Source organism: Lepisosteus oculatus, chromosome 6, assembly GCF_040954835.1.
Source record: "Lepisosteus oculatus isolate fLepOcu1 chromosome 6, fLepOcu1.hap2, whole genome shotgun sequence".
In the NCBI taxonomy this organism is placed as follows: Eukaryota; Metazoa; Chordata; class Actinopteri; order Semionotiformes; family Lepisosteidae; genus Lepisosteus; species Lepisosteus oculatus.
This window is the reverse complement of record NC_090701.1, coordinates 34,738,542-34,756,578: the sequence shown is the minus strand read 5'-3', so window position 1 is coordinate 34,756,578 and position 18,037 is coordinate 34,738,542. Positions and strand designations below refer to the sequence as shown.

Genomic DNA, 18,037 nt, shown 5'->3' with positions numbered 1-18,037 from the left:
CTACAAACCTATTGAATCCAGAACAAAAAACAAAGCAGCTCTAAAGCTTTTTGTTCTAGTGACCGAAAGCAACTATAGAGCACACCTTGGAAAGCACTGCTGGTCTATGACTATGAAACTGACACACAGTATTGTGCTTTACCTCTTTGTCCAGATCTTCATCATTAGCAGGAATCTCTTGCAGGATCCAGCTAGCAGCCAGTTGGCTAATGTTGGTCATCTGGATGGTGCTTTTGGTGTGTTCTCCTAGCCTAATCAACCCCAGGTTTAGAGCAGGAATGTTTATACAGACTTTAGGGCCCTGACATAATGAAAAAGATTGGGTATTAGAAACTATATGTATTACAGGGCACAAGATTAAAAGGAAAAAGTGTCCATTCTTCACTCTTATCTGTGGTTTAATCATACTTTTGCATCACTGAAAAATGAATTACAATCTCTTTGAAACACAAAATGCGGTAATAAGAAGTCTAACAATATCTTAACATATTCTCTGATTTTTTAAGGAAAGCTATGTACAGTAACGATATTGTATACATATTGTCTAAGAAATCAGGAAGATATTATTTGAAAATGATTTTTGTGTTTCTTACATCGATATGTTTTTAATAAGTATGAACCGTAATTCCTCTGTTTACTTGAAGCAATTACACTATTTTTGCACCTATGACAGGGGTACCTTGGGAATAGTAGAGGACTGTGAATAAGGTCTTTTCTTTTTGACTTAATGAACCTATTAATAGGCATCACATTTACTGTTTTTAATAGTAATTTTCGATTTCACTGACATTCTTCCTTCCTGTTTCCTGTGTAGCATTGTTAAATTGTTTGTTAATCCCTGATTTAGAGAGATATGTCCTCTATGGTGCCAGTTAAGGAATACCCATTCCCAAACTGCAGGTGAGAGGATGTAATGGGATGAAGCGAGTATGCATTTTGATAAACAGGGATGTTGAAGTACAGTAAAAGGCTTTATAAGAATGGAAAGTGTAAAGTTTACAAGCTGTGCTGGTCACTGGTTGTTTGTCTTGTAGGTTTTGTGTTCCATATGTAAACACTACAGATTTTAGTAACTGCTTATTTTTAATTATTTAAGTTAATGTATTCATTGATTTATTCATTTGAATTCTATCTCAAAATGTTATTTATCCAAATTAATAATATTACCTACTTTTAAGATAATGATAACAAGGAGGAAAAAATAGTTATATTTAAAATTTTACATTAAGGCAGCCATCCAGTGTGGGTGCTGGTTTATTTTTTCTGGGGAAGCAATTAAAAAGGCAGACAAAACTGCTTACAATTTAAATCCAGGGAGTAAAAAATTGTATAACCCTCCAGGATGGCCTAATTTAGAATACTATGTTAAATTTTGGTCACCACGCTATTGAAAACATGTTGCTGCTTTAAAATTATTCAGACAATTCCTACAAATTCAATATCCTATAATGACTGGCTGAAGGAAAACAAACTTTTTAGTCTTTAAAAGATTACAGGGATACCTGATACAAGTATTAAAAATGTTCAAGGGCACTAATAAAGTCTGCCCAGAAGATTTTTTCAGACTGAACAGTGAAACATGAAACAAAGGATACAAATGGAAATTATGTGGATTAAACATCTGTGTTTGTAGTGGGAGTATATAACAAGTAACCCTGCCATGTTGTAGAAGCCAGTACCTTAGGTTCTTTCAAGAAATGGAAGATAAGATCTTTGGATCACTTAATTATGAACTACCAAATGGGCTAGATGGGCCAAACAGGTTCCTCTCATTTGTATCTTTCTTATGTTCTCATGTTTTCCTAAAGAGCAGCTTAGTGGCTGTAGCAATGGCAAGATCCGAGAAGCTACGTACAGATTCCAAGGAGCAATTTGGCAATTGCTGCTTGATCTGTGAGACCAGCACTCTCACCTTAAATACAGCTTCCACAACAAGGGTGATGGGTTCACAGTGGTGCTCAATGTGACAGTCCAGATTGAGCACTGCGCTTCCAGGCTTCCCTCCTGTTAAGGCCAGTTCCAGGTCACAGCATTCATTCACCTCTGCAACAGCAAGAGAACCTGAGACATCACCGCAGAGCACTGCCTCTGTCACTCTATCACTCTGTAGTTTTAGGCCTTTTCTATTGTGTCTTAAAACAGTGGGAATGCTCATTAATGAAACTGACAATTTAAAAAAATATATATAATAGTAATATCATAACCTACACTGTTCATTATGTCTACAGGTGGACAGTAATTTTATTAACAAAACACTTCTCAACACTTCTCTATTCACTATTGCATTACACTTACCACTAAGCAAGGCAATTTTTTATTGGAGAGACAATTAAACAAGATGACACAGAACAGCACATTTGGATATTTGTCCAATCACCTTTGGGACTAATTGCTAATTGCCCTTCTTTTATGTAATTTTTAAACATTAATTTATGTTCATCGTCTTGATCATTTATAATATGTTCAAATTTAAAAATAAACTATTACTATTTACAGCTTAATGAACTAAATATGACTAAAATCCAGGTGGATGCTGCACATTGGTGGTGGAGGGGAGTCCCCATTACCTGTAAAGCACTTTGAGTGGAATGTCCAGAAAAGCGCTATATAAGTGATAGCATTTATTATAATTATTATTATTAAAACTATGAGTGAGGAGTGATGAATTTATACCTATAATACCACTAGGGGGCTCCACTTCCATGATGTGACAGTCGCTGATCCTGTCCCAGTGGAATAAGATGTGCGATTTGCTGTTATTCCACATCTTGAAGACACAAAGAGCACAAAGAGGAGAGAACTAGGAATCTCCTGGCAAAAAAAGAAACTGAATTTCATACTAGAAAAAAATACTGACATAATGCAGAAAGTTTTATACATTCAATCAAAAAGTCCAACCTCAGTGTCATTTATGCACTTTTGAATATAGCCATTTAAAAAATGTTTTGAATCCATCCTAATGAGGATATAATTGCCTTACTATTGCCCTTTGCCTGTGCACCACTGAAGTGACTGTCACACTTATTGGCAGTGAATCTGAAGGAAAGGTATGGAAATGAAGACTAATGAACATTGTAAACGAAGTTAAAGATAAAGTGATAAAAATGCATAGATTAGAAAAAAGGCATCGAACAGTTTGGATATACCAGTCAGCACTGCTGGCTCATTAATTGCTAAGTGTAAGTTACAGACAGTGCTATAAGGTCGTTCCTCAAAACTCAAAACATCTGAAAAGCAAGAAAGCTTTTGGAAGCCACTGAGAGGCCAAAATCAAGTGTTCAGAGGCTGAGAGTGGAGTGAACGTGGATGAGTCAACTATCAAAAGCTCTGCAACACTGGCCTATATCAGGTGAATGTTCTTGACTGGCCCAAACAAAGTCCCGACCTCAACCCCATGGAGAATCTGTGACATGATTTGAAAACTGAAGTCCACAAGCGTTGACCAAGAAACCTGAATGTGAGTTAGAGCAAATCTGCAAATCTGAACATCACTCTAAACCAGTATGCAAATCTGGTAGACACCTACCCCAAAAGACCTAAAGCTATTATTGCAGCAAATGGAGGTCTACCAAACATTAATGTGTGGGGTTTGAATACTTATGCAAGCAGCATATTTCAGTTTTTGACTTTATTTAAGATATCTTAATAGGTAATTTTGTCGTTAAAAATGTTCCGTTTGAGCACGCGAGTTTGAAAATTTAAATACTGATTAGAAAAACGTAAGTATGTAATATGTAATATGAAATATGTAAGTATCATTTGTAATCGAACAACATTTGAAAACTTTTAAAGGGTATTCATGCTTTTGCAAGGCACTGTATTAAAAAAGTAGTTACCAAAAGTTGTTCATTTTCTTAATTTTGTTTGCATTGGTGGTGGTTTGTTGCTTGACTGTTGTTTGTAGTATATTTAAAATTGAAATATTTCACTCTAAATCTTGTCCCTTATCTTATCTGGGTTGTAATAGATTCAGGTATATTCAAAAACTGGAAATAGCAGGGTATATGTTATTTACAATACTCTATGTTTGAAATAAAATTTGCAAAATAACTACTCCATAATGCATGATTAAAAATGTGTGGGAACTGTGAAAAAGTAATATTTCATATCCTCATTATGTTCCTAAAACATGAAAAAATTGTACACAATTGCATTCTATCAAAGACATCACATGAATTTTATGCTGAGCAACATTAAAAGTTGTGTTCTTCTTTAAGAAATGTGAAGGAGTAATCTTCTATGTTAATATAGGATTGGAATGATTTAATGTTTGTGCTTTACCTTAAAACGCCTTTTGATAGTTGTCCCGATGAAGTTTTCTCCAGGAATGTGAATGGCATAGGGTTCTAGTAAAACCTTGTAGGGCTCTGTTGATCCTTTCACCTCAATCTCCATCACAATAACATCATTCACTGTGGCTCTTCTCTCGAGCGGCTGATCTGTACTACAGATTCTTCAAGAATTGCAGCAACATCCATATAAATAAGACTATACTGTTATAATGCTATTATAATACACAGAATTTTTTAGTATGAAGTCAGCCAGAAACCAAACCTGTTCTTAAAATAAGGTGTCCCTTGAGAAATCCCGCTGTTACACAGTATACAAAAGTACAAATAAAACATTCTTATCATATTGCAGTAGAAGTATAGAAGTAAACTGCAGACAAAATAAATTTGGATAACTGCAAAACAGGTTTAGGTTAGTTGCATCTTCTAAGTAAACTGCTAATTGCTAATGATGTGTATGAATATTGTAATAAGTGGTGGTGAAAACAAACTGGCTGAACAGTTGTTAATGATGTGGGATGGGGGCGTTTTCAAAGTTCTTTTGAATTTCTCTGCCCTGTTTTTGTCAACTTATCTAACTCATATTTAATTGATCTTTCCAGAAATTAATATTAAAATTAGCTTCAAACTTTTTTGTTTTAAGTGACCCAATGAACAGACGTCCATTTGTGCATTCTGTGCTTTGATGTGAAAGAGTCTTGTCAGATGAGTTAAAGATTTAACTGTGTATCTGACAATGATAGCATGCCTAAACAGCAGTTCACATGGCAGTCTTTGTTAAACTCTTTCTCTACGAGTCTATGAAAACTTTAAAGCACTTAAAGCATTCGAGTAATCAATGGCTTTCTTCATTGTTTAATGTTTTGGGAATATGCACTACATTGTTGAAACCCCCCCTTATTCTGTATGTATGTAGAACACAGCAGTGTTTCTGGTTTACCTACAAAGTTTACCACAAATGGACATTTACCTTAGCTAACGTGACACTGGTAAATTTCCACTGACTACATTTAACATTCTTCTTGTGCTAAAAGATTCTGAATACATCTATCCACCCGTTTTCTAACTGCCTCATCCCATGCAAGGTCACGGGGGAGCCGGAGCCTATCCTGGCAAGCAACAGGGTTCAAGGGAGGATATATCCTGGATGATTATGACTGTATTACCTGTTTCCCTTGCTGTCTTCTGGTGCCTCTGGTATCCTGATATCCCTCAGGACTAAGTGGCACACACTATGGTAATCCTTCAGCTGAAAAAAATATTAAGAGATAGAGACTAATACTTTAAAAATAAACATACTGAAATAAGAAATTTCTGTGCTTTTTTAGTTTATATTCTCCTTGAGGTTTTGGAGAGTTTGGTACACTTTTATGTCCAAATTAAGAAAGTATGCAAAGTATGTTAAATTCAAAGTATGCATGTCTAACCCTACAGATAAATAATTTAAGATGATAAATTTTAAATTAGCCATCCACTCTGTATCATGAGACTCCACTCCCCCAGCCAAAACCTCATTATCTTTTTTTCTTTTCATTTTATATTTTAATGTGGAAATTTCATTAGGACCTCTTTCAAAGTTTGAAACCAGCATGTTTCCCATTCCCGATAATTGTTTGAGAAGAAACATAAAGGTTTCCAAAAGTTACCTCCTGCAGTGGTCATCAGAGCAGCATCCAGTTAGAAGGAAACAAGATTTTAAAGATTTCAAAACTGTTACAGTCTAAAACATCTGGCTGTATAACACTGTATTCCAACTCCTGAATGATTTGAATGTGTGTAAAAGTAAAATTAAAAAGGAGTTGCCCAGATATTCAATAAAAAATTAACCCATTACAATAACAAGTATGGGATGTTAATAGTTGTTACTTCTGTATTATATGTTTGGAAATTCTAAACAGAGTTAATACCCAAGGTGATGTAACTGAATCTATTATATTGTCCTTGCACTCACAAAGTTGTAAATAAAAAGATTTTTGTGGTAAAAAAAGAAAGCATACTTCATGTGGGCTGTAGCTGAGAGTAAACTCATGATCTTGATGGGGTGCAAATATTCCTTGTGTGGGGTTAATCTGAAAAGCACCATCAGTTGCCAATTGCGATTCAATCTTCATTGACTCAATCTTCTCTCCCGGCAAGAGAAATTGTAGATTGGGTTTCATGATCTGCCAGTGAAAAGGCAACTCTAAGTGTCTGAAAAGATAGGAAAAATTAACCGTTGTTTGCAAAAAATAAAATGCACAAGAATTGTAGAATTAAGATATGTACATTACATCAAGATTAAATAATATGTACACTTTGAAGTAACAATTAATATTTGTTATATTAGAACATAAGAAAAGAGAGATGGCCATTAAGCCCATCTAACCCATTTGATAGTTATTAATTAATCCTTAGATCTCATTCAGCTGTTTCTAGAAAAAAACCAGGGTATCATCTTCAATAACATGGCTGTGTAGCTTGTTCCGTAGCACCCAAAGTCCCCTGGGGAAGAAATGCCTCCTGTTCTCAATTTAAATACACTTCCACATATTTTCCATATTTTGCAACACCATCCCTACTGTTAATCATGGTGGTGGCTGCATTGTATCAAAATCGATCTATACTGATCTTGAATTGTCAAAAAAAAGTCCTACAGACCCAAGTCTGGGATGGAAAAAATCACCTTTCAGCAGGACAATGACCCAGAGCTATGCTAGAGTTACTAAAGCATAAGAAAGTGAAAGTCTTAAAACCTGTTAAATCTGTGGAAAGACTTGAAAATTGGTGTCCATAATCTATCCCCAAGCAACTTGGGAGATCCTGAACAAATCTGCCTCAGAAGAATGGAGAAAAGAATGGAAAAACTTACAGCAAGTCAGTGTCCGAGGTTGGTAGACAGTTACCCAAAAGGCTGGCTGTAATAGTTGCCAATATGTGCTTCCAAAACATTTGAGCTCATAGGCTTCAATACTTACACATTTAACATATTTAAACCTTTTCTGTTTAGTTTTTAGTATCTTACCCTTATAAGTCTTCAGTTTGAGCATTCAGGTTTTCTGAATGAAATATTATGTTTAAAAAATGTGTATTCATCATTTCGTAATTTTACAAAATGAGACACCACAGGAAGCATCTGAATACTTTTGGAAGGCATAGTATGTTTTGGTAGACGTGAAAAATGTGACTGATTTCTGTAGCACCAAGCACAGTAATTGTACAGGATTGCAAAGATAATTCTGTTAAAATATTTTTTCCACTCAGCTGTACCATTTGTTTTTGATAGAAAATCAAAGTTTGTTAGTGGCATCTATTCATTTACAAACTCATGATTCTTGCATCAGAAAGCTATAAACAAACTCACGCAGAATTTCTTATGACCAACTTCTTCTGGCACAGGGAATGGGGATTTGCAGTGGGAAAACGAATGAAGTGTTCAGCTGTCAAATCACAGAGCTCCCCCAGGGCAGGCCTGTCTTCTCCTTCACTGACGGATACAAGCTGCAGAGCAATCAGTTGCCCTGTTCCTGAGAACAAACCAGACACGCAAAGAATCTAAACCTGCAGTAGAATTAAATACTTTTAAAATTCCCGGCAATTCAGAAAACCAATAATGTTATTCTTTTAATATATTAAGAGTTCATTTTCTAAACAGAATGTGAAAATATGTCTCTACCAAACATCAAAAGAGACCATTCTGTGCATGTTTGGTTTTAGAAAAACAAAGTACATTGATGTTGGATAACAGTTGACATAATTCAACTTCCTGATTAACAATAATACACTTGAGTCACTTTGGTAAGTACTAAATCAACTGTTAAAACGTCAAGCTTTGTGTAAACCACAAAACAGAGAGTTTTCTATGTGCCATTGGCATGCAGAAATAACACTTTAGGTGGACTTGCCAGCAGCGAATCAAGAGTTTGTGTAAATCACCCAGATAGAAATAAGCAGATGTGATTATGTGACAGACGTGCAGAATGTTACTCTAATTGTTATGCAGAACAAGACCAGTCGATGGAAAAGTACAAGTCTGTCTTACGCTGTGAGGATGTCTTATGCTGTGAAAGCCCCAGGAAAAGGGATGAGCTGAGTCAGGTCTAGTGTATAAGATGGCTTGTAGAGCTCAGTGAACATGCCTGTCTCTGCAGGTTCTCCATGAGGGAGAGAATTCCACAAACAGATGCATAGCATGCGCTGCAGATGTACAGCTAGTATTGCTTTTAGCAGCAGTCACACATTGCTATTCTGTGATTCAACATTGTTGATGACAAAGGTTAATCAGCATAATGAATTGTTTGTCTGCTCCATAAAAATGTCAATGCACTTATATATATATTTTGACATTTTTGGTCAGTTTTGTTATAACTATAAATTGGTGCAGTTACAAATGGTAAGTTGGTTTTGATGCTTAGTACACCTTTGATGTAATCGAACTTTGAGTCAATCACAACTTAGTTTAGGGGTTGCTATATTACACATTTTAAATGGATAACAAGCCCACTGTTAACACATTTGTGAAATATTATAGATAGCAAAAGGTATTTTCCTTAGGATTAAGGCTTTGTTACTGACACATAAGTAGTCTACAGTACTCTAGACATTGTCTATTATTATATTACTGTCACTGTATTAATGCTTTATTAATATGTTCTATACATCATACTTTTAAAGAAGTCATTTGCAACTCCTAATCTAAGGTGTTTCAGAATGCTTACATTTTCAGACTTTTTTATAAGTTATATATACCATGATATTCTTTACCTTTAGTTGTGATGTCTTTGACTTGGCAGTTGTCACAAACTATACTGAAGGTTTGACTAACATTTTCAGGAGATAATGGAAAGAATGTTACCTAAAATAATAAAGATAAGTTGATGTCAGTGGTGAGATAATGGATTGGAATTTCTTTAACTACATAGGTCAACTTAGTACATAGCTTCTGTAACAAAACATGTTATAATACAATTTCATTGTGCTTTTCCATATTTATGTATTTTGTTTTTGCATAAAATAATACCACAATAATCTTTTAATGCAGAACGTTGCCTAATTTAACCTTTGTTAAAACAATGCTCAAATTATGTGTTGAATATTTAAACGTTTGAATTGATTGATTATTTAAAAGTATATGATAAGAAACTCCTTTGATAATCTCTTCATCGTTTTAAAAATTATTGACACAGCTACAAAGTATTATGACACCCTAGTTAAAGCTCTTTTTAAGAGAAATGCATTTGTTTGCTAACGTTCCCTTTTAAGGGAACAGCAACTCTTGTTGTTATGTTAAGATATTGGAGATGCATTTAATTTTACTCTTCACACAAATGAACAGGAAATACTGGTAGTCAAAAGCAAAATATCCACCCCCCTAGTCCAGAGAGATTGACAAACTGTAGAAAACTGCAGGTGGGCATTGTTATCCTCTCATCCAGTAAGTAATAAAGTATTTAAGTAAATGATCTATGAGAGTGCCAGCTTTCTTATATAGACAGTCACATGATTAACACAAACAGTGTATTGAAAACAGCTGTATTGAAAGCTACTTTTAATGGCACAAACAGGCCCAAAATCAGCCCAAATGAGACCAGTTCAGTCCTCCTGCACCTTTGTAGGGGGCTAAATGATGTCAAACCCCCGAAAAAAGATGTTATATATCAGGAATGAAAGCAGCACAAATGCTAATTTCAATGGCACAAAACAGCACAAACTAACCACTAATAAATTAGGTGGGTTTAATTGTTTGTGCTGTTTGTAGGGGGCCCAACTTTACAGAGATTGCAAAAAGCCTGTCTTGGAGGATATATGTGCTGTGTTTTTCTTTGGTTAGACAGTAACAAGGATTCCTTTATAATTAGACTTTAATATTGGTATGTATAAAGATGAGGAAAAGGTTGGCAATTCTTAATTAAATCTAAAGAGACTTCCCAAGTCTTCTTCACACTTCCTCTTAAACTCTCAAGGTTAAAACAGAAATACAAAGCTTGTCCATCAAGAGACACTTACTGAGGCTTTTAACAGGAGTATAATTCAGGTTTCTAATATTATACATCAGGTTATAAACAAAACGTTGATGAACATTTACTTTTTATTCACGAAGCGTGTCTAAGAGAAATAAACACACCTCTACAACTGTTGCCTGTCCAGGGTCCAATTCAAAGAGTGATGGACTGATTCCAAAAGGAGGCTGGTCAACAAAGCTAGCTGTGGAAACAGACTAAAAATATAATTCATAAGTAAGCAAGTGCAGGTCAAATCACTCTATATCAGTACATTGCAGGAAAAGGTTTTTCTTCCTCTGAAAGGAGTGTAAAAATTTTACCCTAAAATTTGCTGCTGGCCACATTGTCTTCGGCATAATACAAAACTTCCCAGAGCTTAGTCCTTCATTCTGGCAAAGAAACTCCACAATCTTCACCCCACCAACCATGCAGTAACCACAGTCCAAGACACTGGGCACTAATAGTTCAGGAAGGAAAAGAATGCAACAATATCAGTGTCACTACACGCAAACAATTTTAGAAAATCACTGTTTAGAAAATGCTAATTACATCGGCTTGTAAATGTGTAACAGCTCTTTTGTTTGTTTTTGTTTACATATTACTACACAAACAGTTTCAGGCACATGAGGTTCTCAAATCAATTAAAAAATATCTTAATAGATTAGGGATAGTTTAAAATCAAATAATTCAAAGAGTCTACATCACTACTTTATAGTGAATTACATTACCTCTGTTGTAATATTTATCTAATATCACAGAGAATTTGGTGGATTAAAGTGGCTTCTGATTTTTATTTCAGATGGAAGCACATTATTAAAATTCCATTTGGCTGCTGCCATCTACATGTATCTCACAGTAATCCCAAGAGTGCTTAAAGTACTTTAAAGTAATGCTAATGGATATATTGAATAAACCTGTGACATGTTTCATGCATGCACACTTTTCATTATCACCAGTTTTCATACAAAAATGTGTTTGGTTGCAGCACATACAAGGCATGAATTAAAAAAATCACCTGGATGATGTTGTAGTGGTCAGGTATCACTGGTGAGAGTGCTATGATTCTATAAACCAAGGGCTGCAAGGTCCTAAAAGTAATCCTACCAGGGGGCAGCTCTACACAAAGGACTAATAGCAAAAATGATGTGTCGGATTCTTTACAGAAATAAATTGTGCCAGTGAGCTGCCATGACTTTCTATGGTGGTGGGGAGTCATTCATAGCATCAAAGCGTATGAAATGTGTCTTCTAAATTTGATTGCTTTTGAACTTTGATTTCCTTTTATTGTTCAGTAAAACAAAGAGCACACACTGTACTGTACATTGTAGAATGTAGCTTCTGCCTTAAGAGTTTTGATCTTACCCTTCTGATGCTAGCCAGCCCCATGGCTATGTGTTGTTATTAACAAATTTGTTATATATGTCACACAATTTCGTTTCGGTGCAGCATATACAGTGCTGTACATACTGTAAAAGGTATGAATATGATTAAATTCTGACCATAATTTTTCAGAATCCAATCTAGGTAAGCTGTGCATTCCAAAATACCGTATATATAATATTTTAATATATTGAAAGGTGCTGGATTGCTAGCTCTAGCAGCACTATTTACAGTTTAAGCATTGCAGAAAACTGTCCAGTAAGTTTAACTACAAAAAACAACTGAAGAAGACTCCACGGCCGAAACAGCATGGAATAAACCTATTACTTGGCGCAGCGGTGGCACTGTGGCTAAGGATCTGCACCTATGGCTGGAAGGTTACCAGTTCATATCCAGCGGCTGGCAGAGGAATCCTACTCTGTTGGGTCCTGAGCAAGGCCCTTAACTCCAGCTGCTCCAGGGGTGCTGTATAAATGGCTGACCCTGCGGTTTGACCCCAAGCTTCTCTGTCCCCGACTGTGTGCCTGTGAGTCTTATGGAGAGCAAACTGGGGTATGCGAAAAGATAAATTCCTAATGCAAGAAATTGTATATGGCTAATAAAGTGATCTTATCTTATTACTTCTTCTACAAAAACTACAAAAATGTTGCCAGCAGGGGGTGCTATCCTCCCTCCCATATTTCCTCATTCACACTTTGGAAAGACCACATAGACCCACAGTCTCCAAGTTCAAGCTCCCTGACCTCCTTTTTGGAAATGAAAGGGACAATTTTTCTGAGGGCTGCAAACTGTGAGTTTGGAGCTACTGCCTTTCGTAACTTAGCCATAGTTTAGTCTACTCAAGAAGTGTTAAAACGTCTTTTAACATACTCAAAATGTTAAAATTCCAAAACTCACAAGTTAAAATGGGAGGTGGTCTTCTAGCTTCAATGGGCACCACCAGTGGGTAGGGAGCCTGTGTCTCCACTAAGACAAAGTCCTCAAAGTCTGCCAGCGAGTCAGGAGCAAATCGTACCGTGTAGTGGCAGCTCATTCCAGGAGCCACAATCCCACCTTCTCCAGGAAATTTTCCTAAAACAGTGAAATATATGTATTAAAAAGAGCACATTCACTAAATTAAAATTCAGAAATACACTAACTCACATTACAGAAGAAGAAAACACAGAATTAATAAGATTATATTATCCATTCTAGAGCCACCTACAGTGGTGTGAAAAAGTGTTTGCCCCCTTCCTGATTTCTTATTTTTTTGCATGTTTGTCACACTGAAATGATTCAGATCATCAAACAAATTGAAATATTAGACAAAGATAACACAAGTAAACACAAAATGCAGTTTTTAAATGAAGGTTTTTATTATTAAGGGAAAAAAAATCCAAACCTACATTGCCCTGTTTGAAAAAGTGATTGCCCCCTAAACCTAATAACTGGTTGGGCCACCCTTAGCAGCAACAACTGCAATCAAGCGTTTGTGATAACTGGCAATGAGTCTTTTACAGCGCTGTGGAGGAATTTTGGCCCACTCATCTTTGCAGAATTGTTGTAATTCAGCCTCATTGGAGGGTTTTCGAGCCTTAACCGCTTTTTTAAGGTCATGCCACAACATCTCAATCGGATTCAGGTCAGGACTTTGACAAGGCCACTCCTTCAAAGTCTTCATTTTGTTTTTCTTAAGCCATTCAGAGGTGGACTTGCTGGTGTGTTTTGGATCATTGTCCTGCTGCAGAACCCAAGTGCGCTTCAGCTTGAGGTCACGAACAGATGGCCGGACATTCTCCTTCAGGATTTTTTGGTAGACAGCAGAATTCATCGTTCCATTTACCACAGCAAGTCTTCCAGGTCCGGAAGCAGCAAAATAGCCCCAGACCATCACACTACCACTACCATATTTTACTGTTGGTATGATGTTCCATTTCTGAAATGCTGTGTTACTTTTACACCAAATGTAATGGGACACACACCTTCCAGAAAGTTCAACTTTTGTCTCGTCAGTCCACAGAGTATTTCCCAAAAGTCTTGGGGCTCATCAAGATGTCTTCTGGCAAAACTGAGACGAGCCTTTATGTTCTTTTTGCTCAGCAGTGGTTTTCGTCTTGGAACTCTTTTGCCCAGTCTCTTTCTTATGGTGGAGTCATGAACACTGACCTTAACTGAGGCAAGTGAAGCCTGCAGTTCTTTGGATGTTGTTGTGGGTTTTTTTGTGACCTCTTGGATGAGTCGTCGCTGCGCTCTTGGGGTCGGCCGGCCACTCCTGGGAAGGTTCACCACTGTTCCATGTTTTCCACATTTGTGGATAATGGCTCTCACTGTGGTTCGCTGGACTCCCAAAGCTTTAGAAATGGCTATATAACCTTTTCCAGACTGATAAATCTCAATTGCTCTGTAATTTATTCTCATTTGTTCCTGAATTTCTTTGGATCGCAGCATGATGTCTAGCTTTTAAGGATCTTTTGATCTACTTCACTTTGTCAGGCAGGTCTTATTTAAGTGATTTCTTGATTGAGAACAGGTGTGGCAGTAATCAGACCTGGGTGTGGCTAGAGAAATTGAACTCAACTTTCCAAAGATGTGATAAACCACAGTTGATTTATGTTTTAACAGGGGGGGCAATCACTTTTTCACACAGAGCAATGTAGGTTTGGATATTTTTTCCCTTAATAATAAAAACCTTTACTTGTGTTATCTTTGTCTAATATTTCAATTTGTTTGATGATCTGAAACATTTCAGTGTGACAAACATGCAAAAAAATAAGAAAACAGGAAGGGGGCAAACACTTTTTCACTCCACTGTATCTCCTTAAGGATGAATAAACAGTATTTCAAAGCCATCTCTCTCATTTGAGACAAGTTAGCTCCATAATTTGTTGCATTACCAACATAAATTAAACTTTTTTAATTTTTAAAAATTAGTCTAGCACTAATTAACAATAACTTTACTTGCTAGTTATAGGCAGAGTAATAAAAGCAGAAGAGTAACAATAAAACTAATAACAGTGATCTGTTTCAAGAACAGAACATTGCTTCAGCAAATACTCTCTGATCCTAGTTCATTATTTTAACCATAAACAATATATTCAACTGTAAAGCTAAAGAAAAACAGAAGTCCTCCCTCATCACCTGATTTCCTGAAACAGAGGGTAATACAGGAGTACATTCAAGAAATCAACAACTTGTACTTCAATCCACATATCAAAAACCAACTGTAAACCCAATATTTGATGGAAGTCTTTTAATTTGCAACAGTCCGCCTTGTTCTATAGGAAAAAAACTTAACTTTTACTAAAGGAACTCTGTCATCAAACAATGAATTTATAAACTGTGACTATCAATGCTTTTGAAGTTGTTATTTGGTTCAGGTCCCAGCTGAACAGTTTGAACGCAGAACTTGTTAAAAATAAGGGAACTTACACTCTATTGAATTATATAATTTACCATATAAACAATAAAGTATATCAACTGGCTCTAGAGGTCAGTTCAGATCAGTTACAGAGATATGTGTAACAGTTATTTAAACCAAAATTAACAATTCTCAAAAAGAAAAATGTATACAGTAAAATGAACCCCAAACTGCATCAAGAAACTAACAAAATCCAGTGTTTAACTTTTGCCATTAACAAGACTGTGCTGAAATGCATATTAATTGACATACTGTATGTTTTAAAACAGACTATAGATCACCAGATTATTTATCACAAACAAATGATATCAGTGCAATTTCATTGTATTAGCTGTGGCACAAAAACACAAGCAGGCCCTTTAACCAGGCTTCTTCCAGGACAGCTTTCAATATTTTTAATTTAACAAGATTTACTTTTGGCTTCACAAACCTCTTTTTAATAAATTATTTTATAATTATCAGCTTGTTACAAAGCTGCTCTTGACAATATCGGACTTTGTCATGAGAAGTAACAAAGTTAAATTAAGACGTTTCAAATTCTGATCTTTATCACAGTACTGTGTAATATTTTAACATTATAAAACTTAAGATATTTAATATTTTATTAAATATTATTATTATTATATTTTAGCAGTATTCATCTCATATCACATGGTAAATAATAAAGATCATATACTTAGTCAAATTCCTCATATGATGTGCACATGAAAACACATAATGTTAATGCATAATTAATTAGGATATCTAACATATTCTTCACTGTAGAAAAACAACATGTCTCAGAAACTAAACAATAAACATTGTTAAATATGGTAGGCTGAAATATTTTTCATTTATTATGCAAACACAGAGTTTTGCTGTAGTCCAGTCCAGACAGCAAGACAAGACCCTCAACCAGCAGCTTTTCCCAGAAACAGCAAAAAAGATTTAGTATTACTACATGTGTAAGAAAGACAGGGAACAAGGATGATACCTTGTAACATGAGAGAGGAAAACACATAGAAGGTAATTCATTGATTCTTTATCCTAGGTATATGAAATTAACCACCAAAGAGCTATTTTCCAGAAAAGTTAACTTTCTGATATAACAATATGGAAGTTCTTTAGAAATTAAGGTCTCAAATGTTTTAGGGCAAAAAGGAAATTTCTTGCTAGATGAACTCACCGAGCCCAATGGAAAAATATGGCGTGGAGGGAGGGATGACACGGACATGTCTACTGGTAGAAGTCAGATTCCGCAGTTCCAGAGTTGTCTATGATCGAGAGAAGAAGATTTGTGTACACAGTATCTGTGCATTTGCACAGGGGAAAATAAAACAATTATCTTCTCGGCCAATATAGAAGTTTCCTCTTTCAGTCAAGCAAGCACAAATCTCTGAACTACTGCATACTGCCTGACCTCCTCCAAGAGGAAGGGTAAAACTGTGATTTGATATGAACTTTTTGCAGAGTGTTCACAAACACGGACATTTCTTTAGGTTAGTTTAAACATACAGTTAAACATATTAAGTAATAAAAACATAATTTAACAATAAGTCATATTAACTTCAGAATGATTCCAATAATGATTTGTTTGAATAAATGCATTAAGTATACATTGTAGAGAGGTGACCCAGAATAAATTAAAATACCATCCATTACTTGCAAATTATAAACCCAGTACTTAGTAGCAGACTTCTACTAGGCAGAAGAAAACACCCTCAGGTAAGATTAGTATTTGAATTTTGGAAGTGTACAAAGTATAAATTTGACCAGAGTGAGTTCTGCTATTGACGTCTTTATCAAAAGAATGACTAATGGAGGCATTCTATGTGATGATTTAATTTGGACAAATTCCTGAAATAGGTGGGTTTTTACCTACACAATAAGGCAGTTGAGTGAAAGAACCAAGATGTTTTATCAGTCTGTTGTACACAACAATTATATTTAAAAAATCTGGATCTAAAAAAAGATCTGGAGGTATTTACTGACTTAACAAAACTCCCAGAACTACCTCATAAATCTTTCCCAGTCTGTAGTCAGTGAAGAACACAATAGGCGGATTAGCAAGAAAAACTGGAATGGGTTCATGTGGATCACTGTGGACAAATGGGAGAAAAGTATTCATAAATTATATAACACTTCAGGGTTTGCAAAGAGGACAGGCAACACAATAGTTTGCACAACAACACTGCATATTTAGTAATAATAATAAACTTTATTTTATACAGTGCCTTTAAAGGTACTGTATGACTTCAAAAATATAATAATAAAAGAATGGGCAAATTTCCTAAGGTGCATATACATACATGTAAAATGAGCAAGGCCTTGGCTTAGGCAAACTAGGCAACTGCCTGGGGCCCCGAGACCACCAGTGGGCCCCCTTAATGTGCAACACAACATATTTTTATTTAATCGGCACATTCAATTGTGAGCCAAAAATTCCCTCCAGCTGCTTGTTCTGTTGCTGCTGTGCTAATCAAGGCTGTTAACATTTGTTAATTATAAATTATAATGTTATTAGCTGTGAATGTACAGTAAGTGTAGCAGTTTATTTCACTATCGATGTAGTAAACGACTTCACCATAAGATGATGGTATCAGTGCAATTTAAGCTGCTGCTACACCGAATTCTGTTTAATTTCTGAAAGTAGTAAGTAGTATGTAATTGTTCGAAATAATATATAAGTTTGGGGTGGGAGCTGATAATCATAAGGTATACACAAATTGTGATTTGAAGGGGCACATTTCCAGGATCTTGCATAGGGCCTTGCATAAAAAGGTTGCCTAGGGCACCCTCTGAAAATGAGTCCATCCATACTACAGACTGAAGATAAAATTACTTCTACTCCGAAGGCAGATAATATAAGAAGTCTCAGGCATTCAGGAGTCATGCACAAGGGCAAGCCGGAACACCACACAATCAAAGGTGTTGTTCTACTCTTATGATAGGCTATGGGAAAATAGCCTCTGTAATAAGTGCAAATAACATTCTCTTTCTGTTTTTCTCTCATC

The 18,037-nt window shown here is 35.7% G+C and overlaps 1 protein-coding gene across 1 annotated transcript in view; it reads right to left on the bottom strand.

Annotated features, from left to right (window-relative positions):
* Positions 1-18,037, bottom strand: part of dlec1 (DLEC1 cilia and flagella associated protein) — a 41,447-nt gene that overhangs the window by 14,182 nt on the left and 9,228 nt on the right. Inside the window, exons 7-19 of the mRNA XM_069191216.1 lie at positions 17,038-17,122; positions 16,210-16,297; positions 12,545-12,718; positions 10,588-10,724; positions 10,390-10,482; positions 9,030-9,120; positions 7,630-7,792; positions 6,287-6,479; positions 5,456-5,538; positions 4,282-4,453; positions 2,674-2,767; positions 1,913-2,043; positions 143-301 (exon numbers count right to left, since the gene is read on the bottom strand). Coding sequence (XP_069047317.1) covers positions 143-301; positions 1,913-2,043; positions 2,674-2,767; positions 4,282-4,453; positions 5,456-5,538; positions 6,287-6,479; positions 7,630-7,792; positions 9,030-9,120; positions 10,390-10,482; positions 10,588-10,724; positions 12,545-12,718; positions 16,210-16,297; positions 17,038-17,122 — 1,663 coding nt within the window. The remainder of the gene's footprint in view (positions 1-142; positions 302-1,912; positions 2,044-2,673; positions 2,768-4,281; positions 4,454-5,455; positions 5,539-6,286; positions 6,480-7,629; positions 7,793-9,029; positions 9,121-10,389; positions 10,483-10,587; positions 10,725-12,544; positions 12,719-16,209; positions 16,298-17,037; positions 17,123-18,037) is intronic.